The sequence below is a fragment of the Chlorocebus sabaeus genome, chromosome X (genome assembly GCF_047675955.1).
Source record: "Chlorocebus sabaeus isolate Y175 chromosome X, mChlSab1.0.hap1, whole genome shotgun sequence".
In the NCBI taxonomy this organism is placed as follows: Eukaryota; Metazoa; Chordata; class Mammalia; order Primates; family Cercopithecidae; genus Chlorocebus; species Chlorocebus sabaeus.
Window position 1 is genome coordinate 107,697,158 of NC_132933.1, and position 20,699 is coordinate 107,717,856.

General features: G+C 35.8%; 1 protein-coding gene across 14 annotated transcripts in view; it reads right to left on the reverse strand.

Annotated features, from left to right (window-relative positions):
• Positions 1 to 202: 202 nt before the first annotated feature.
• Positions 203 to 20,699, reverse strand: part of KDM6A (lysine demethylase 6A) — a 234,358-nt gene continuing 213,861 nt past the window's right edge. For 7 of the 14 annotated variants that reach the window (XM_007991467.3, XM_007991469.3, XM_007991468.3 and 4 more), the window contains 3 exons: positions 4,594 to 4,720; positions 2,573 to 2,743; positions 203 to 1,424 (listed from right to left, as the gene is read on the reverse strand). In XM_007991467.3, the coding sequence (XP_007989658.1) occupies positions 1,395 to 1,424; positions 2,573 to 2,743; positions 4,594 to 4,720 (328 nt within the window). In that variant the 3' untranslated portion in view covers positions 203 to 1,394. Of the gene's footprint in view, positions 1,425 to 2,572; positions 2,744 to 4,593; positions 4,721 to 5,466; positions 5,575 to 20,699 lie in introns of all 14 variants that reach the window. The other 7 variants (XM_073013779.1, XM_073013780.1, XM_073013777.1 and 4 more) reach the window with 2 other exon arrangements.

Here is a 20,699-nt window from a genome sequence, read left to right on the forward strand (position 1 = left end):
AAAAGCATGAGATTTCAAAATTGCCTAACATTAAAAAATAAGTCTCTTAATTTATTTTCATTCTAAAATAGAGCCCTTCATCCTGAATTCCCTTTTCCATATAAAATGTTACTAAGTCATGTACAGGATTTGTCAAGCCCATATAACATTCCTTTTAAAATCTTAAGTTCAATCACTATTTGTTTTCTACTATTATACTACATTTTGGCAGCAATTGTTTATTGGTCTGTCATTGCAGTAATTGCAACTTAACAATAAACCAGTCTGACATTTTAGGTCTTGAGGATACATACCATATATATTTCTTTAAAAATAATCATACTTTTTGTAAGCAATACTTTACAGTAGACACCTCAAAAATCTACCATAGATGTGAAACTTAAAACGAGAAAAATTTAAGTTCTAAATATTTATACATATATATCCAGATTTCTATATATATTATATATACATACATAAGTATATATAAAATATATATAATCAGATTTCAAAAATGAACAAAAACTGGGCACTGTACATAAAGTCTTTTTAAAACTCAAACAATAGAAAACTCTTTAAACATTAAACAATTTTAATAAAAGTTTCTGTACAATGCTAAGCAGTTTTATTTACATATAGAAAATGTAATAGGAGTAGTGTTTGAAATTACAGAACTCCTTAAAATTTCAATGGCAGGTAAATCTGGAAAAAATAACAGCATTCCATTCACAAATATTTTCAAGCAATAAATATGTATTTATAAATAGTGTAAATTTACATCAAGATTAGAAACAAAAATCACAAATCTGAAGTTTATTCCTTAGTCTATGTGCAATCCATTACCTTTGTGACTTGGCTGTTAATTTTTTTAATGTTTTATTTAGGAACCAAAAGTGTAACCATTATGGTCTCAAAACAAGACAGAAAAACATAAAAGCAGTAAAAAAGTGTCTTACCTAACTTTTCACATTAAAAAAAAGTTGACCAAAGAAAGACTTAAAATTGCTAACTACCTTACAAAGAAATGACCAGCTAGGCTAGTATTTTTTTTCCAAGGAAAATTCTGAAGGGGGAAAAGACAGATGAAAACAAATTCATCAGCCCAGAAATAGAGAAATATAAAAGAGGTTGTCTTCAAGTCAGTAGTCTGTAAGATGTTGCCAGTTTTGTCAGATATATACAAAACATGGAAATTATTATTTTTTTGTGAAGTACAGCTGATCAGCTTTGTGAGAGTCCTGGAGTAGGAGCAGTACTCTCTCCCGTCCAGCTGGTTGACACTCCGCACTTGGAAGGTTGCATAGACACAGTTTTCAGCCAGCAGCCTTACGAGATAGCTACAAAAACCAGTGGTGCAGAACTGGGTTATTTCCTGAATAGCAGAAAAGGTCTCATTTAATGTCCATGGAACAATATCAAGATGAGGCGGATGGTAATGGAGGAGCCTGAAAATAAAAGTAAGGTAGGTTATTTTGATATACAAATTGTTAATAGCTCATGGCTACAAACATATAGTCTGCTTATGAAGTTAGGGGAAATAACTCTCAAAAAGTTCAACAGCCTGCTACACAACATAAAAGTACAACCTACCTTACTATCTCCTATTCAGCCAATTTTCCTAAGAGTCTAAGACCATTATCCTACTCAGCGTACTTGCAATTTTCTATATTTCTTCACCAATTAGTCAAAAACTCTTGGAATGTTATTAAGTTTACCGTTTCTTAAGATTGCTTAAAAAAAGGGGGGCTTCTTGAAAAATAATTTAACAAGTTACAATTTCACTAGTGACTGTCTTCAGAATCTTATCTCAGCAAGGTAATATATTTTCTTCAACATATTCCAGATAATTTTCTTCTTCAAGCAATCTTGAAGACTATTCAAGTGAAAATAATCAGAAACGAAATTTCAAAAAGTTAGTTTCTGATCACATATGTGTGGGAGACAAGTACTGGAGAAAATCAACAATTCATAAATTATCTCTGTGTTTCTATTCATAAAGCTATTGATCTGCTAAAGTAAAATGCTTCCCCCAAGCATCTGCTGTCTGAAATTAAAAACTGTGTGCAATTTATAAGTATACTTGAATTTCATAAGGTTATATAACATACCAGGAAGTTAAGCTCCATTAAATATTCCCATGAGGTTAATACTTCTGGCAAGGACAAAATTTTAAACAAATACAATTAGCTCTAAAAGCAGAAGTATATTTAAAAGCACATTTACTGATTCATTTTGTGGGCTCTAATAACCTACGTACACAAACATTTTATCAACTTATCAACTGAGATAAAATGACATAAAGGATATGACAGTGTTCCATCTAAAGCACGTGAAGATTTTTAAATGTAATTGTTGTAAAATTATTTAGGCTGGTCTTACCCAGGAAGAAAACTGAAAATTATATATGCCAATTTTATAGGAATAAATACTTGGAAATGGAGGGGGGAATGATATGAATACACCCTCATGCAATATGTAATGAGCCAAAGGGAAATTTAAAATATTTCATTACCTCCTACTTATCAGGTGGCAGAACAAACACTGCTGCTTCATAACCCAGCTAACTATGTACTCACATGTTGATTTGACTTACTAATGTAAATTGGTCATAGACTTGCATCAGGTCCTCCATTTTGTACTGTTCTAGCACCACAAAGTTTTCCAGGTTTCCGCTTGTTTTTCGTGCACAATCTTGGCAATGTACTATGTAGGTCTTTCGTGAATTACTCTCATTAGTGACAAAAAGCAAATCAAAAACCTCCACCTGTTTTATACAAGAGAAAAATGTATTCAATAGAGATGGTGGCATTCACTGTACTGCTTTAGTATAATCATAGAATTCTACTTGAATGAAATTGTGGACAGTGATCTCTGGTTAAGAGTAGGTGGTAAGAAAAACATGGCTGTGTTTGAGAATCTTTAACAGACCAGGTTTATTTTGCACCAAATCCAAAGACATGGGTAGTAATGCATATTTAGGGGAATAATCAAAGGGAATGACACACTCATGTCATTGAACCCAGTTCAAAAGTTTGATAAAGGTCAACCTATTTTTAAATCTAAAACATTAGCATATAATCAGATGTAAGTGATCATTTTTATGTATTCATGAGTACAGCATGATTTTAGAAATAATACCTCTGTCTTATACAGAAAGATTGATGAGTTGCTAGGGTTCAGGTAGGATAAGGAACATCTCATCTAACTGGAATCTATCTGATCTCCTAATGACTTACTTTGGTCAGGTCATACAACATTAAAAAAAAAAAAATCAATGGATTCAATCATTTCAAATACAGGTTGATGTCAGAATTACAGAATTTCAAGGTTTGAAATGAACCATCAACAACCTGTCTTTGGCTTATCCTTAAATTTCTTCAATGACAGAAAACTCTTACGATCTCATGTCTTCTTTTAACAGTAAACGACAATCCTAGAGTTCACCATGTTACCCATTACTGTCAACAGGCAGCAATACAAACCTAGTGACCTGAGCTAGAAAATTGGTGAGCATTCTTCAACTTGTCCTTCTACTTCTGCCATTTAATGAGGTGTCTCACTGATTTTACCCTCTAAATAATTTTTAATTCTTTCCCTTCTTTAATATTCCCATTGCCAGGTTCTAGTCTAGGCCTTAAAATAACAACTTTTAAGACCACTGTAATAGCTTATATATCACTGTCCTTTCCAACCACTTTTCTCCCTGAAACACATATCTCACCCTTAGTTGCTTGCTCAAAACCTTTTAATGGCTTCAGTGACCTTGGAATATCAAATTCCTTAAAACCATTCAAGATGTGCTACAAATTACATGCCACCTAGACTTACGAGTGGAATTTGCACAGTCTGTGTTCCAGCCAAATTGGAACACATTCAACCTTTTCTAAAACCTTTCCATTTCCCCGTTCTCTTCTTGTTCCTATAGCCCATGACAGTCTACTTCCGATTCTCATCACTTTTTTAGCCTACTGATATCATACTCTTTTTTCAAGGATGGACTCAAATGCTAATACTTTTGTGAATTCTTATGCCAATACTAGAAGAAAAAAATCAGGTCATTTGCCCCCTCAGTGTTATCATTAAGTCCAACTTCACATTCCTCATAGTCTCATGTACATTACAATTAGTTGTTTATAATCTGTCTGCTCCAAGTAGAATTTAAGCTCCTTCATAGCAGGCGCCACATCTTTGTTCCTACACCTCTTGCAAGCCTTGGCCACACAATATTGACAAATGTATTGTGATTTGCACCAGAGAGGACTGATAATCGATCTGCCTAGAGTTATACCAAACATTCAGTTTATTGGCATCTGTGTACATCTAGGTTGTTCCCAGCTTAAAATCTCAGACTAAATTTGCTGATTATCATCTGTTGAAGATCTACCACAAAAATGACTATGTAGTAGATACTTTTAAGGTTAATTCGTAGTGAAATATTGTTATTATCACACTGAATTTTAATATAATGGTTAAGTAAGAAAATTGAATACAATATTAATTACTATAAACTGGATTACACAAAAGTATAAAAAAGTTTTTTAAAAATAAAGAGAAATCAAAAGTGGAGAGGGAAGAGGCTTTATAAAACAACTGTGGATAAGAACAATTACTTACTTCACAAATGCTACAGTAATGAGCTGGTTCTTCTTTTGTCCGCCCATGCCATATAATCTCTTTTCCTGCAGCAATAAGAGCTTCCCTCAATGTCTGACATTGCTTCAGAGTCCTTAGAAGACAATACCTATTGTGGGGGAGAAATTATTTGTGACCAGCAACTGAATATTGAATATTTTTAGCATAAAAGATATACCAACTAGAAATAATGCCAAGAGACTTGATTCTAATGTCTTTGACTTCATATTTTTTATTTCAATTTATCAAATAGTCTCAGGTTTTAAAATGACAATGCTCAGGCCTGATGAAGACCATATTAAAACATTTAAAGTTGAGAAAATTGGTATCTGGATATCAAAATATAATGGTCTTAGTACATAAAAACTGACTTCCTGCTTAAATGTGAGTTGCTAATTTTGGCTCTTATTTGGGCAAGTCAGTTAACCTCTCTGGGAGTCAATTTCCTCATCCTTGAAATAAGGGGTGTGAATTCCAGATATGAACTTCTATGATTCTAATAAGGCAGGAAGGCATATTATTTTTTTTAAATCAACACTACCTAAACACTCATTAACAGCATCATCTGTACAGCTGCTTTTGAAACTCAAGTCTATAAGCAGAAAAAACATTTATGAATTTAGTCACTACAGGATACGATATTCATTTAACTATAAATACTAAAGAAAAAAGTATGTCTTCATTTTATCTTGAAGGTAACAGTGGAATCCATTCATATTAACACAATTTAACTTTTCTTATACCTTTTCTAAACTCATACTTAGGAAGCTAACAACATAGTAAATTCTCACAATTTGTACTGATTCTCCTATAGTTTTCTGTCATTACTTGGAGTTGTTTGCTCAATTATCTTACTCTCCTGTGAATCTTAGTGGCTCAGGTTCTCCATTTGAACGGAGAGGTTGAACTAGATGATCTCTAAGGCACTTTTCAGCTCTAAAATTCGGAGACAATGAAAATATCCTAAAGAAAAGGAAATGGGTTTAGCAACTGAGTGTTGTCTTGAAAGCAAAGGTCTTATCTATTGCATTCCTGCTATCTACTTATCTACTCACCACCTAGGGCAGTGCCTAGCATATAGTAGCTTAATCAATATACAACTAAAATTCAAATTATAAGTACTAAAATATTTAATTTACCTTATTTTATATTTCTTTGTTATTTTATAAGTTACTATGTTAAAATATTGTTATGTATCCGAACCCATGTATATTAATCCAGCAGTGGTTGGGGAGGCGGGGAATAACTAAAAACATCTGTAAAACCTGTTAGCTTATTTAATAAGTATAAAACAATATTGATTTCACAGTTGTAGGCCAATTCCTTAAGTATCATATTTAAAGACTGCACTCTCAGCTTGGCTTCAACAATTCTTGCATATTTAACTTAAACATTGCTTTAGACCAGCGGTCCCCAACCTTTTTGGCACCAGAGATCGGTTTCGTGGAAGATTAGTTTTTCCACAGACCTAGGGGGAGGGGCAGGGGGAATGGTTTTGGGATGAAACTGTTCCACCTCAGATCATCAGGCATTAGCTTCTCACAAGGAGCAAGGAACCCAGATCCCTTGCATGTGCAGTTCACAATAGTGTTCCTGCTCCTTTGAGAATCTAATAACACCACTGATCTGAAAGGAGGTGGAGCTCAAGCAGTAATGCCAGCTTGCCTGCTGCTCACCTCCTGCTGTGCAGCTCAGTTCCTAACAGGCCATGGACTGATACTGGTCTGCAGCCCAGGGGTTGGGGACCCCTGCTTTAGCCTGTGGTTGTGTGTCAAGGTTAGGACAGCTATCGATGTGCACATGCGTGCCTGTACAGGGCACCAGCGAAGGTAGCAAGTAAAAATTTAGATCATGGCAAAGACAGAATATAATTCAGACTCTGTCTCTAGCTCTTGAACAGCACCTGCTCCTCTCTTCTTCCCTCCCCATGTCCCATACAATTCACTTCTAAAGGTACAGATTTTACTGAACAAGTTTTCCAAGTAGGGCTTCAAAATAAGATCTCTTACAGAAAAATGCAGATACCATTGGAAGACTTCAAACTCAACTGTCCTTCTACATGGCCAAACAAAAATAATATAATAAAAGTAAATAAAAAATAAGAACCAGAGAGGAGCCATGTATTTGCTATTTCATACACATTATGCCAAGTAAGCCTCCTAACCACCATGTGGAGAAAGGTTATCTCTATCTTGCAAATGGGGAAAAGGGAGTGCAGAGAAGTTAAGTTTGTCTAATGTCATAAAGCTATTTAAGTGGTTGAGCTATGAGTTTTTAAAAGAAAATTTCAAGCTTCCCCTTACTATCTCACACTGTACCCTTCTTTTTGGTCTCTCTTCACATCTTATTCTCACCCACTCCGCTTCTTGTGAAGATGAGATTCTTGGGCTCAGGAAGCACAGTTTTTTCAAACACACAGCCTTGGTTCTATAGAGTATCAGGCTACTTGTTACTCAGCAGATGAATTTTCATCTTCAATGCCACTGACTACTTTGGCACTTAGACTGTAGTTTACAATGTATTGTTAGTTTGGCAGTTTCATCTTAAAAAAGGCATTATATTGATTTCCTGCAAGTAACAAGGGGTCTGAGATAAGGCTGCTAAGAGTAAATACTAAGCCTTAAGTAGTCAGTCTGCTTCTGGAACAAATTTTGCTCCAGAATTTATATTTTATATTTTGTGTGATACCAAAAACCTAGAAAATTGACAGTTCTATTAATCTTATCTGAGGATGAATAACAAAATTGTGATTTCTCCTTGCCTTTACTTTTTTAACACTGAAAATTTTTGTTCCTTCCCATTTTCAAAAGGCAGCAGTTGGAACAGAAGGAGAATTTAGAGAGAGAGGCTCTTATGGAGTCCACAGTAATGAGCAAGTCCTAAAAAGAATGTGATTCAACTGAAGGATAGGGAAAAATAGAAAGTAAAGTGATTTAGGGAAAGGATCCTAGTAAAGAAACAGATATAATATTTACGACTTAACAATAACCTGTTCTGCTTTGATTAGCCCCAGACTGATTTTATACAAAGACAACATTTAAGTACATTAAAGAGCTAAAAAATAAAAGCTAAACAATCAGGATTCTCATTTCTTCTTAATTTTAGTTTTGCTAAATTTCTGTAAGTTTACCTTATGGTAATTAATAATTCAATTTGCGGGCTGGGCGTGGTGGCTTGTGCCTGTAATCCCAGCACTCTGGGAGGCTGAGGCGGGTGGATCACCTGAGGTTGGGAGTTTGAGACCAGGCTGACCAACATGGAGAATCCCTGTCTCTACTAAACATACAAAATTAGCCAGGCATGGTGGCATATGCCTGTAATCCCAGCTACTGGGGAGGCTGAGGCAGGAGAATTGCTTGAATCCGGGAGATGGAGGCTGTGGTGAGACGAGATCACACCATTGCACTCCAGCCTGGGCAACAAGAGTGAAACTCCGTCTCAAAAAAAAAAAAAAAAAGAATTCAATTTGCTAAAAACGAAAGAATAAATCATTTGCAAAAGTTGTAAACACATAGAAGATGGAAAATGCTATTTTGCATACATGCACTTTAGAAACAAGATCAAAAATGATTTCAGCAGCTAGAAAAGCAGGAAATCCTTTGACGTTTAAGGATCAGTATTGGCTTCAGGACCCAATCTCTGTTTTTAGCTGTTTGGATGAAAGACTACACAAAAAGGCAGGGGACAAAGGAAGTTCCAGAATGGAAGAAAACCATAAGGAAGAGGCTGATTGAGAGCTTGGCATATTTGAGGTTATATACTAGAATCTAATCCAACCAAAAAGTGATCTGCAAAGATGAAACTTAAAGAGCGGTAGAATTTTAGAGAACAACTTGACACAGGGAATAGAATGAAAATACACTTGCAATATTAGAACAAGAGAACTGAATAAAATAATATGTAGACAAATTATCAAAAGCCTTACTTACGGGCAATTAATGCACAGTATATTCATAAATCAATACATGAGGACATTAGGCAAAAAATAAACACAGTATGCTATGGATACTAAAAGGAGAGAGATCATCTTCAGGTGAGGGGAGGTAGAGAATCACAGAAGTTTTCATACAGAAGTTGAAATTTCTGAATCAATTTATTTATGAACAGGACAAAGAGGTGCGGGAAGGCACATTCTGAACAGAAAGAATGCCACAATAAGGTAGTATGGGGGCTTCTTTAGGGAACAAACAACTGTTCTTACAAGATTTTAATCTTCGCATGAAGTTTCTGGGGCAGGAAATAATAGGAATGAAGCTGTAATATTATATTACATCAAAGTTAAGACAACACTGGGGGTTACTCTGACATTCTAATGGCAATGTGACTCAGTTTCCAAAGTAAGTTACCAAACAAATATCAATGTGGAGATAGATGAAATATGGGTTAACTTGGTATTGCACTTTTAAATGCTTTATGGTAAGTCTCAGCCACTGAGAAGTAGATAACAAATTAACGAACACCAAGAGGTGCCTTGCTCTGCCCAGTCTGCCTTACTGAAAGAGCCATGTAGGAAAAGCCAGCCAACATATGAGCTCTGAAAACTCTCTTGCCACCTGTCACTCCAGGGTTGTGTTGTCCTAGGACAACAGTGGGTATATGAATGTCAATAAGGCATCTAACAGTTTTATTTACACCAACCACATGGCTGAAAATCAAGGTCTCAGTCAATGATAAAATACGTATCTTAAGAACTTTAAGCTCCTAGATGGAAAAAAACAAGCATGAAAGCAGATATATATTAACCATGAGAATGCAGTTTTAGAATTTTTAGATTTTGTTTGGTCAGTGTTATCAAAAAGCATTATATATCAAACCCAACAGAGTATTAGAATACTGCCAGGACTACAGCAGTAGGATCAATGCTAACTATGGACTGGTCTTTATGGCTATACCATTATCTATGCACACTGTTGGAAAAATCTTGTTCCATTATTAGGTCAAATGGGTATGGAATAAAAAGTTGTATAACACTATAATACCATATTTATCCATTTAAATAAGGGAATCAAAGGAGAGTTAATACTTATGAGTTTGCTTTTACATTTTGGAATTCTGTGTTTGTGATAAAGTATATTTTGTGTAGGTAGGTAAGGTAATAACCTATAATGTATGTGAAAGAAAAGGGAGCAAAAAAATTCTTAGTTCTAAAAAAGACCTAACTTGTCTGATAAGATTCACTAGGTCACCATGAAAAAGGTTCCCAAAGTTCTTGGCATAGAGCTCTGAAAACCTATTTTAATAAGAGTTCCAGGTGATTCCTGTGATCAGCAAGTAAGAGAACCAGCACAAATCTCTTACTCCAGAAGTGTCAAAATTAAAACCAGTGTCTCAGATTTGTAGTGTATTTTTCAATAGACACTGGTAAAATATCAACCTCACAAATCACTGCGTTTTTAGGGTTAGAGCCTTTAAGAGACCATAGAAAGAGCTGTAGAGTGGGCAAGAGCAGACTCTATACCTAGACTGTCTGGGTTCAAATTCCAGCTGCACACTTCTTTCTGTGCCTCAGTTTCCTCAGCTGAAAAAAGGGGATATTTAACTTACAGTGCTGTTATAAGGATTACATATGTTATATAAAATACTTAGACTTGTGCCTGGCAGTTAATGCTCAACAAATGTTAATTATTTGAACATGACATGTCAAATTCCTAAACTGTATTAAAATAATCATATAATTACTAAATTAATTTAATTTGAAAAAATTGTATGATGAATGCCAACTCAAAGTATAATAGTTAACACACCAAAAAGAAAATGAAACAAGGTTATTCAAAAAGTGTTTAGTCTGGATTCCATTAGATAAGGGTTTTTTAATCTCAGCACTATTGGTATTTATAGCTAGGTAATTCTTTGTTATGGGGAGCTGTCCTGTGCACTGCAGGATATTTAACAGCAGCATTCCTAATCTCTACTCAAAAAACCTAGTAGCATCTCTCCCACTCAAGCCATGATATTGGCATATGTCCCCTGGGAAAGGAAAGCAGGGGGAGGAAAAACTGTCCACATTTGAGAACCACTACACTAGGTCCAAGAATATTAACTAAAAAAAAGAAGGTAATTGGGGTTTCTATAAAATAGTAATAATTACAACAACAACTACCATTTGCTGAATGCTTACCCTATTCTAAGACTCACATAACAGTCATAAAAGTTATTTTAGAAAGACAGTATTATTCCCATTTTTCCAAAGAGGAAATAAAGACTAATAGGTTTAGTAATTTGTCCCCAATCCCCCAGCCAGTAAATGAAGAAGCTAAGATATGAAGGCAGATTAGATTCCAGAAAACTACACAATGCTGCCCTTCCTGTAATATTTTACTGGGATATTAAATAGTGTAGACTCTAAGACTTAGGAAAATAAAAAAGGATGGGCAAATAATGAACACATAGTGATCATATATACACAAAAGGCACAGAGAAAGCACATAAAACATTAATATTGTGCATGTAAGATGGCACATTTAAAAACTGAAATATTGGCCAGGCATGGTGGCTCATGCCTGTTAATCCTAGAACTTTGGGAAGCTGAGGCAGGAGGATCCCTTGAGCCCAGGAGTCTGAGACCAGCCTGGGCAACATAGGGTGACCCTGTCTTTATTTTTTTAATTAAAAAAAAGAAACAGAGAAAGAAAGAAAAAGAAAAAATATAAAACAGTGCTTTATAAGATGGTCAAAAGAATGACAAAATAATATGACAAGAAATTAAGTTTGTGGGGAGTGGTTTTCAATGAGCTCGGCACTGTTGAAATTTAAGAGAACTTATTTTCAACCATTGGCTTATATGTTATTAATATTTTTAGAATGTGTTATTGTCTGGCAGATTACAGGGGGTAAGACAAATGAATGTGTATCTTGAAAATTAACTTTCTACTCCTCAGCGTACTATTTGATATGCTCCTCCTAAATCTAAGACTTCCTAACATTAAACTTTTCAGAGGAAAATGCACTCCTTGGCATTCTGTTTTTGACATATTTGAAAATTTACTAAACTACTTATCGTGGTGATTTAAGTGGAACTCACAAAGTTGCTGGTGAACAAACCAACATTTCCAATGTATTGGAAACATACTACCATTGCACTAGCTTGACAACGGTCCAACATGACTGTAACAACTTATAGCATATTTGTTGGGGGTCAGCTTTATGAACTGCACCTGTAAGTCTATTTATTCTGAAAGCCTGTTATCTACAGGGAAATCTCATCAGTACCAACAGTCTGCAGAGCTCATCTCCTGCACTAACACTTGATTCCTTTCAAATGTCCTGTTAAAAAAAATACTTCAGAAGGCAAAACAAGGAATGTATGAGTCTTACGAAAATGACGTAAAGAGTCTTAGTATTGTACAAAGAGAAAAATAAAATATAGGCCAAAGTATTGTATCTCAAATATCTTAAAATGGGAATCGTGAATTTGCAGAGTGATGGTTTTTGTGTTTTTTTTTTTGAGACAGAGTTTCGCTCCATCACCCAGACTAGAGTGCAGTGGCTCAATCTTGGCTCACTGCAACCTCCAATTCCCGAGTTCAAGTGATTCTCCTGCCTCAGCCTTCCAAGTAGCTGGGACTACAGGTGTGTGCCACCACACCCAGCTAATTTTTTGTAGTTTTAATAGAGATGGGTTTCACCATGTTAGCCGGGATGGTCTCGATCTCTTGACCTTGTGATCTGCCCGACTTGGCCTCCCAAAGTGTTGGGATTACAGGCGTGAGCCACTGCGCCCGGCGAGGGTTTCTTTTAAATCTTAATCTACCAGTTGTAAAATTAAAACCACAGGATAAAAATCATATACTATGACAAAGATGGGTTAAAAAGTAACAATAATCTCCTCACCCCTAGTTTTAAGTTTTCAAATTCCCTTTTTAGTAAAACTTAATTTACTCAGGACCCACTAAGGAAAATATCTCTGACATAGTTATGCTGGAGTGAGGCAGAAGTTAAACAAAAGTAAATATCATTAGTAGTTTTTGTCAAAAATTTACCCCAAATACAATTATGAGAAAACAAATCCAGAATGTAGAACTCCGCAAAACACAAAGGTATGCTGTCTTCAAAATGAAAATGTCATTAAAAAAAGACTTTCACAGGTTTAAAAGAGACTAAAGAAGACACAATGACTACATACTCAATTAAATGTGAACCTTAATTCAATATGGATAAGGGTGGTAGAGTGAGCAGAGGCAAGCGCTTAAAAAAAAAAAAAGAAAAGACATTTTTGGATAGTTGGGGAAATCTAAATGTGGACTGTATTAACTCATACTATAGAATTTCATGTTTCCTAAATATGGTAAATCATGTTACAGGTATGTAGGAGAATAACCTTATTCTTAAGACGCAGGATGAAGTATTTGAAGTGATATGTCATGATGTCTGCAAATTACTTTTTCATATAGCTCATATGAAAAAGTGCGTGCAAGCATGTATGCGTATACAGAGACTGCTGAATAAATGTGGCAAAAACTTAACTGATGAATCCAAATGAGGTTACACAGGTATTTGTTGTACTATATTTCAACTTTTTTTTGTAGGTTTAAGAAATTTCAAAGTAAAAGTTGGAGGAACAAGTATAAACAAGTTGGGGAGGAGTACAGCGATGTGTTACACATGTAAATTTTATATATTTTAAAGGAGACTAGATATATTAACCTAGAAAAACTGTCATAGTTGATTGAATTAAAGGAGATCAGTACCCTTGATCTTAAAGTTTTCCTTTATTCATTTCTTTGTATGGGCACTGCTCTACCTTAAAAATAGCTAAGGGTTCGGAAAACTCAACAGCTAATACCTTAGCAGTGATTGCCTATCAGCCAGCTGAGGGCTACAAATGTATTATCTCAGACTCCTTTTCTAAGCAATAGAACCATACATCCATCTAGCTGCTATTTCATAGAAATTTCAACTTAAATCTTGTAGGAGCAATTCAAGTTCTGCATGTCTAAAGCTAGTCAAGTTGATAACCATCATTCTCTACACCCAACTCATTTCTTCTTTATCCCCAATTTCATCAACAAGCACAAATGTTCCACTGTCTGGCCCAAGCCAAAGTCCAGCAATACAGATTTCTCCCTCAACTCTACCACCAATCAATCGTCAAATGTAGTCTATTTTACCCTCTAATCTTTGTCTCTCCTTTTGTCTGAACTGGAGCAATTACCTTCTAATTTATGCCTCTAAATCTTCTGCCTTCCATTTAATGCTTCATCTTGCTACCAAGTGATCCAACATGCAAATTTGACCATTATTTAAAATATTAAAAATGATAAAGACGTCTCATTGGCAGTCACTGCCAATGTGAAGTCTAACTGAAATTTCTAGCAACGAAAGTTTAAATCTATCTTCAGCTAACATGAACACACAAGTATGGCATAAACCAGGGAAAGACACTTAAAAGTTTGGTCTAAAGGAGAAATTAAAATTAAGTTCATTTGCAGAGAAAAGCTATTTCATTTAACAGTTAAATGAAGTCAAAAGAGAAAGTTATGCACTGAGCTGCCACTTAAATTTTCCTACGGAGTTAGGCTGTGAACTTTTAAGTCGAGTTCACTACATTATCAAATGAAAGAAGTAATCAAGATAATATATATTCTTTGGACGTATGTCAACACAGGAAATATCTGGAAGAATGTGAAGCAGAATATGATTAATGTATTTTAGCAAAATGGCTAGGTTGTAGAAATTCAAAGAGATTTTCTAAATGACTTACTCAGATAAACAGAACTTTATGGAATCACAGGGTCCTTAATGGAAAAGGGCAGAGAAAAAGCAAGAGTGATATTGACTTGCTTAAAGAACTACAGGCGATTCATTCTCAAAATGATAATGAGGAGTCAGGAGGTGACAACAGGAGAAAACACCATTTCCCATTATTAAATAACCCAGTGCAAATACAGGTTCATAATCCCTTATTATAATCCCACAAAATTTTCATAAATCTTGCATAAACTCAAGTGGCACTGAAATTTGACCTGGGGCTACTTATAGTATTCACTGAGCTCATTAGAGTGACTATTTCTATGTTTTAGTGCTGAAATATTAATATGTTTGATCCCAGGATACTGCAACAGACCCTGCTGGGAAGGTACAATATATTATAAATGTACTCAATAACCTTTTCTAAATCTAAAAAACATTATTTTCTTTTAAACTTTTAAGTTCAGGGGTACACATGGTCTGTTATAGGTAAGCTTGTGTCATGGGGGTTTGTTGTACAGATTATTTTGTCACACAGGTATTAAGTCTAGTATCCATTAGTTATTTTTCCTTTCTCTCCTCCCACCCTCCACACTCCAACTGGTCCTAGTGTCTGCTGTTCCCCTCTATGCGTCCATGTGGCCTCATAAGTTAGCTCCCACTTATATACCACATTTTCTTTATGCAGTCTACCACTGATGAGCATTTAGGTTGATTCCATGTCTTTGCTATTGTGAATAGTGCTGCAATTAATATATGTGTGCATGTGTCATTATGACAGAATAATTTATATTCCTTTGGTTATATACTCAGTAATGGGATTGCTGAGTTGAATGGTAGTTCTGCTTTTGGCTCTTTGAGGAATCACCACACTGCTTTCCACAATGGTTGAACTAATTTACAATCCCACCAACAGTGTAAGTGTTCCTTTTTCTCCACATCCTTGCCAGCACCTGTTATTTTTTAACTTTTTAATAATAGTAATTCTGACTGGTGTGAGATGGTATCTCATTGTGGTTTTGCTTAGCTCCAAAACACATCTGGCCTAAAGGATTTACAATAAGAGACTGTGAAGCTGTAGTACTTCCAGTGAAGCCTTTACTGAACCTTCCACTCTTTCAGAAGAGCCTTCCTCTATGCTGCCCCACCATGGTTTCTTACCAATATCTCTATCATTAAAGATCACATGTTTTAATGGTTTGACGGTTTCTCAATTCACTTTGAGCAGTCTGAGAAGTGATCAAATCCCTTTCACCTAGCACAAACCTGGGTAACAATGCAGTACACAATAAACATTTACTGAATAAAAAGAACTGGGTAGAGCTGAGGGAGCGAGCAGATGAGAAGGCACAAGGAGAATTTTGCTTACATTCTTTTTGGTTGAGCGGGCTTACCACTTAACTATGAAAGCCTAAAAATTACACACTGTAGATTCACAGTATTTAAGAATTAAAAATAACAATTCAGGGGGAGAGTTAAGGAAGAAGACTATGTTTGTATATCTTCTCCATTTCATTTCTTACATTTAGCTGATATTTTTTCTTTTAATATAGCCTATAATTCGTATGCTCAACATATACAGAATTAATGCTTTATTAAAAGACGATTCAAAGGAAAAAAGGGGGAGATGTAGAAATTGCAGTTCATATTAAAGATGGTTTAAAATAGCAAATGGAGTGGTAAAAATATTAATAAATAGAAAACAATTCAAGCACACATTTAAAGGCAGCAGTGGGAGAAATGGCTGACAAGGCAAGTGGGAATCAGATTTGAGGCATTCACATGCCAGGCTTAAAAAGGTAGATTTCTGAAGAAAGTGTACATTAGTGCCTTTGCAGATACACAACAGTTGGTCACTGGTGACCTCAAAAAGAGAAGTGTTGGGCTTACCAAGGGTAGAAAGCCAAACTGCTGTGGGTGGCAGAGTGAACAGGAGATGAAGAAAATAACTCAAAGCAGAGGGAAGGAATGGCAAGGGAGAACCATTTATTAAGAACTGGCACAGCTCACAAACCAGAAAAAACCAACACCACTTCATTTTTTGGCAGGAACTACTAGATTTGAAGACCAGAGCAATGATGTGGATATAACAATTACACAGCAAAACTGTGCTTGTGGAAAAAGACCTCCTTCTCTATTTCTGCAACAATTCAGTCTCCATGCTCTCCTGTTATCTAGCTCACCTATTTCTTTTTCTTAAACAGGCATATCCCCCACAAAGTGCTACCCCCAACTTTTTCTTTCCTTTTCCTCTCAAGACAGTCACAAATTCCTAGGTAGATGACTCCCTAGTCAGCTTCTTCTAAATAGCTCTATCCAACTCTTTTACTGGCTCCCCAAACTTGTCCCCAAATGAAGTCATGTGCCATAGATTCACTCAAGCACTTTCACAGACAGATAGGGGTTTAAATCTTGGCTCTACCTCTAGTCAATTGAATGACCTTGGGATGCTGTGAGAAATAAGTGAGTACAGTCTGGGAAGCACTTTGCTCAGTGCTTGGCTAAGTACTAAGCCCAATTTATTAACTAGCAATATTACTAAACCATCTAAGTATCCAGACTTAAAAGCCAAAGAATCTCTGATTCACTCCTTCCTCTTACTATCCAAAAGTTTGCTCTATTTAATAGCTAGAAACACCTTTATGAAACCTAAATTAGATCATATTAATTAAAAACCCACCAAGAGCTCTCCAACAGAAGTCTTAAGTTTAGTACACAAAGCATAATCAGCTTCTAACCAACTTTTACAACTATATCTTATTCTACTACTCATCATACATTGCGCTCAAGCCAAAACACACCACCAATTATTGTCAATAAACATATAGCAGTTGTATTGTACATACATTTAAGCTCACGCAAATGCACAGCAGGGAGGGTAATCAGGAGGGAGGGCAAAAAAGGGAGGTATAGGGGAGAGAATGACAACAGGAGGAAGAGAACATGAGTTGGAGTATACATTTGCTATTCTTCTCCAGAGTTCCTCTGAGCCTTTCAGAATTACCATGTTGAGTATGACTTTAGTGGTTGAAGACTAGAGTTATTCATACAACATGGCCTCTCTACATAAGCCAACTATTTGCTTGGAGCTCAAGTGAAGAAAAGGGATTTACTCCTTCACTGGACGAAAACATTTAACTGTGCTGGACTTAAGGAGATATGCTATGTAGGCTATTTTATGGATGAACTGGGGCATCTTTCTGATGGTGCAAGAGTCTGGTTTTAAGCTGGCTTAAGTGCTATTCCTTTCTCTTCTCCCTGCCTCCTCATTTTCACCCATCACACAAAATACATTCTTCCCCAGAATACACAGTTTTTTAAAAAAAACCTCTCTGACTCCTTGGGCTGGAAACATCAGTGGATCTATCACCGAATTTCTTTCAATCTATTTTATTTAATTGCACTAAGAAAGGACCTATACCATGTATTTATAAACCCTAAGAGCCTAGCCTAGAGCCTTGTATACAATAAGCAAAGACTCATTAAATCAAAGAAAGGGAGCCACGTTGGCTGCTGAAAAGTACATTTTTGGCAATGGCTCAATGACAATTATTTCAAAAAGGGAGGCTTATAAAGCAAGGCCTAGGGGTCTAGACTTGTGGTTAACATTTTCAATTGGTGTGTCAATAGGTACTCAAGCTGGGAGGAGAACTGTTAATATCACGAGGAATACAATCAAGATTTAAATGATTAGACATATTGTAGTATAGGGCAAAATGGAGTACAGATAAGAACGTAAGTGCATCTAGGTTAAAAAAAAAAGAGAAAGAAACAGTATCACTATAAATTGTAAGTGGAAAAACACCCAAATTTTGTATGTCTGACCTCAACATTTTAAGTATTGAGAGGAACAATGATAAACTGGAAGGAGTCTCAAAGGATAACAAGAATATTGAGGGTGGGGTAGGGAATGGAAAAGATGACAGAGGTGACTAATGTTTAAATTAATGACAATCAGACAACAAGAAGACTATGGATAAGTTTTCCTTGGTTCCTTTCTCCCTCTCACCCAACCACCTAATTTATGAGCAAGTTCTACGAGCTTTAGCTCCATAAGACTCCCTAGTTTGACCCCTCTCTCTATTTTTACAGGGAAATCTCTGTCCAGGTTGGTCTGTACTGTTACAATTGCCTCCTAATTTGTCCTCCCTACTTCTAAGCTTACCCCTTGGAACCCATTCCACACAAAGCAACTAGATCCATTTTCTTTTTTTCTTTTTTTTTCTTGAGACAAGTCTCGCTCTTTCACCCAGACTGGAGTGAAGTGGAGCGCCCCACCACCCCCGCTGCCTCAGCCTCCAGAGTAGCTGGGATTACAGGCGCCTGTCACCATGCCTGGCTAATTTTTGTATTTTTAGTAGAGACAGGGTTTCACCAAGTTGGCCAGGCTGGTCTCAAACTCCCGACCTCAAGTGATCTGGCTTACCTAGGCCTCCCAAAGTGCTAGGATTATAGGCATGAGCCACTGCGCCCAGCCACTAGATACATTTTCTAAATTTAAAGTGAAACCTATTCCTTTCCTGCTTAAAATCCTCTATGGCAAGCTGTAACACCTATAATTAATATACAAACTTCTTACCATGTCCAGAAAGCCCATGTACGATCTCGTTCCTGCTTGCTTAGTTAAGTTTATCGCCATCACTCTTCCTCTCATTCAGCTATAGTCACCCTGACCTTTTTGTCCCATAAACATGCCAAAGTTATTCCCAATTTAGCCTTCATCTGTTCTCTGTATATGAAAGGTTCTACCCATAGATCTCTGTGTAGTTGATTTCACCTCATTATTCAGGACTAAGCAGAAAACTCACGTTCTCAGACCCGTTAAGCAAAAGGAGCACTCTGACCTTCCCTCCTCCCAAATATTACTGTATTTTATCTTATTCATATAAATAAATTATATTGGGGGTTTCTTTCTTGTCCTACTAGAATTTAAGTCTCCAGAGGACAGGAATTTCATCTTAAACATTGGTATGTCTATCATCAGTGCCTAGAACAGTGTCTGGCATAGAGTTAGTTTTCAAACATTTGTTGAATGGGATTTATTCTGCATAAATCCTAAATATACTCAGGAAATCGGGACCAAATGACAGGTAGACTTTAGGTTATTCTGTAAACAACTTGCAAGAATTATAGTGAAGTGAAAATAATGTTTAAGTCACTGGATGATCACAAATTATGAATATAGATAAGATTACTATATTAAGTAGGAGCTGATTAAGTGACCTTAAAATCCTTTCCAATTATAAAATCCTAATCTACTCATAATGTAATGAGTTACTTTCAGTCTATATAGCTGTTAGATAAATGGCTTCTATATTGAACTACTTTTAAGTGATCTGACTTAGCATCTAGTTTATGACTACCTCCAACTTACTAAACACCTTTAGTGACTTTACGTCACTTTTGTTTAAAAAAATAACACTGAACTTGCTATTCAGGGAAAAGTACCATTCTGACGTATAACAGGATAAATGGAGAGACAATTCCCCGCCCCACTATAAATTATATTTATGGAAAGTATGGTACGTAAGATCCAATGTTCTAAAGAATTTGTATATTACTCGCTGTAATTTGGTTTTTGGTCCTTTTTGTCTCCCCTACCCTTTTACCTATAACTAGATAAAATGGTGCAACTGAGAAAAGACTGTCATAAAATAATTCATAAGCATGTTGCCTTGGCCACACAACTTTTGTTTAAATAAAAGTTCGGATCTAGATTTGAAATCATTTTAACAAACCAGGATTACTTTCAAAAGACAGCATTTTGAAAACAACACATGCTGACCAAATTATCTGCAGGAGAAATACTTAATGTAAACACTGTTTTAACAAAGACTAAGACAAACTTATTTAATCAATAAATATAAAGCAGTGTATTCCAAAATGAGCTTTTGAGAAAACTAATTCTTCAAAAGATACTGGTCAAATAAGTTTGGGGAATACTGTACACTGTAACTCTTCTCCCTCATTCACAAATTACATTAACATGTACAGTATCTAAAATATTTTACAAAAAATAAAAATAAAGGACTTGTCCACTTGCTGAACTTTAATCTATCATTTCCCATATTTCCATAGCCAGAATTTCCCATCTTTTGGGGACAGAGGTAGTAGTGGAAAACACAGTTTAGGGAAACACTGCTATATAGCACTGTTTGAAAATAGTACCTCTAAATAGATTTACAAAATGGCTAAGATAGAAACTGTGAAAACAAATGTGAAGCTTACTGGTATTCAAACTAGGGTCCTAGATAAGAATTTACATAACTTATACTAAATTTTTTTTTTTTTTTTTTGAGACGGAGTCTCGCTCTGTCGCCCAGGCTGGAGTGCAGTGGCCAGATCTCAGCTCACTGCAAGCTCCGCCTCCCGGGTTTACGCCATTCTCCTGCCACCTTGCC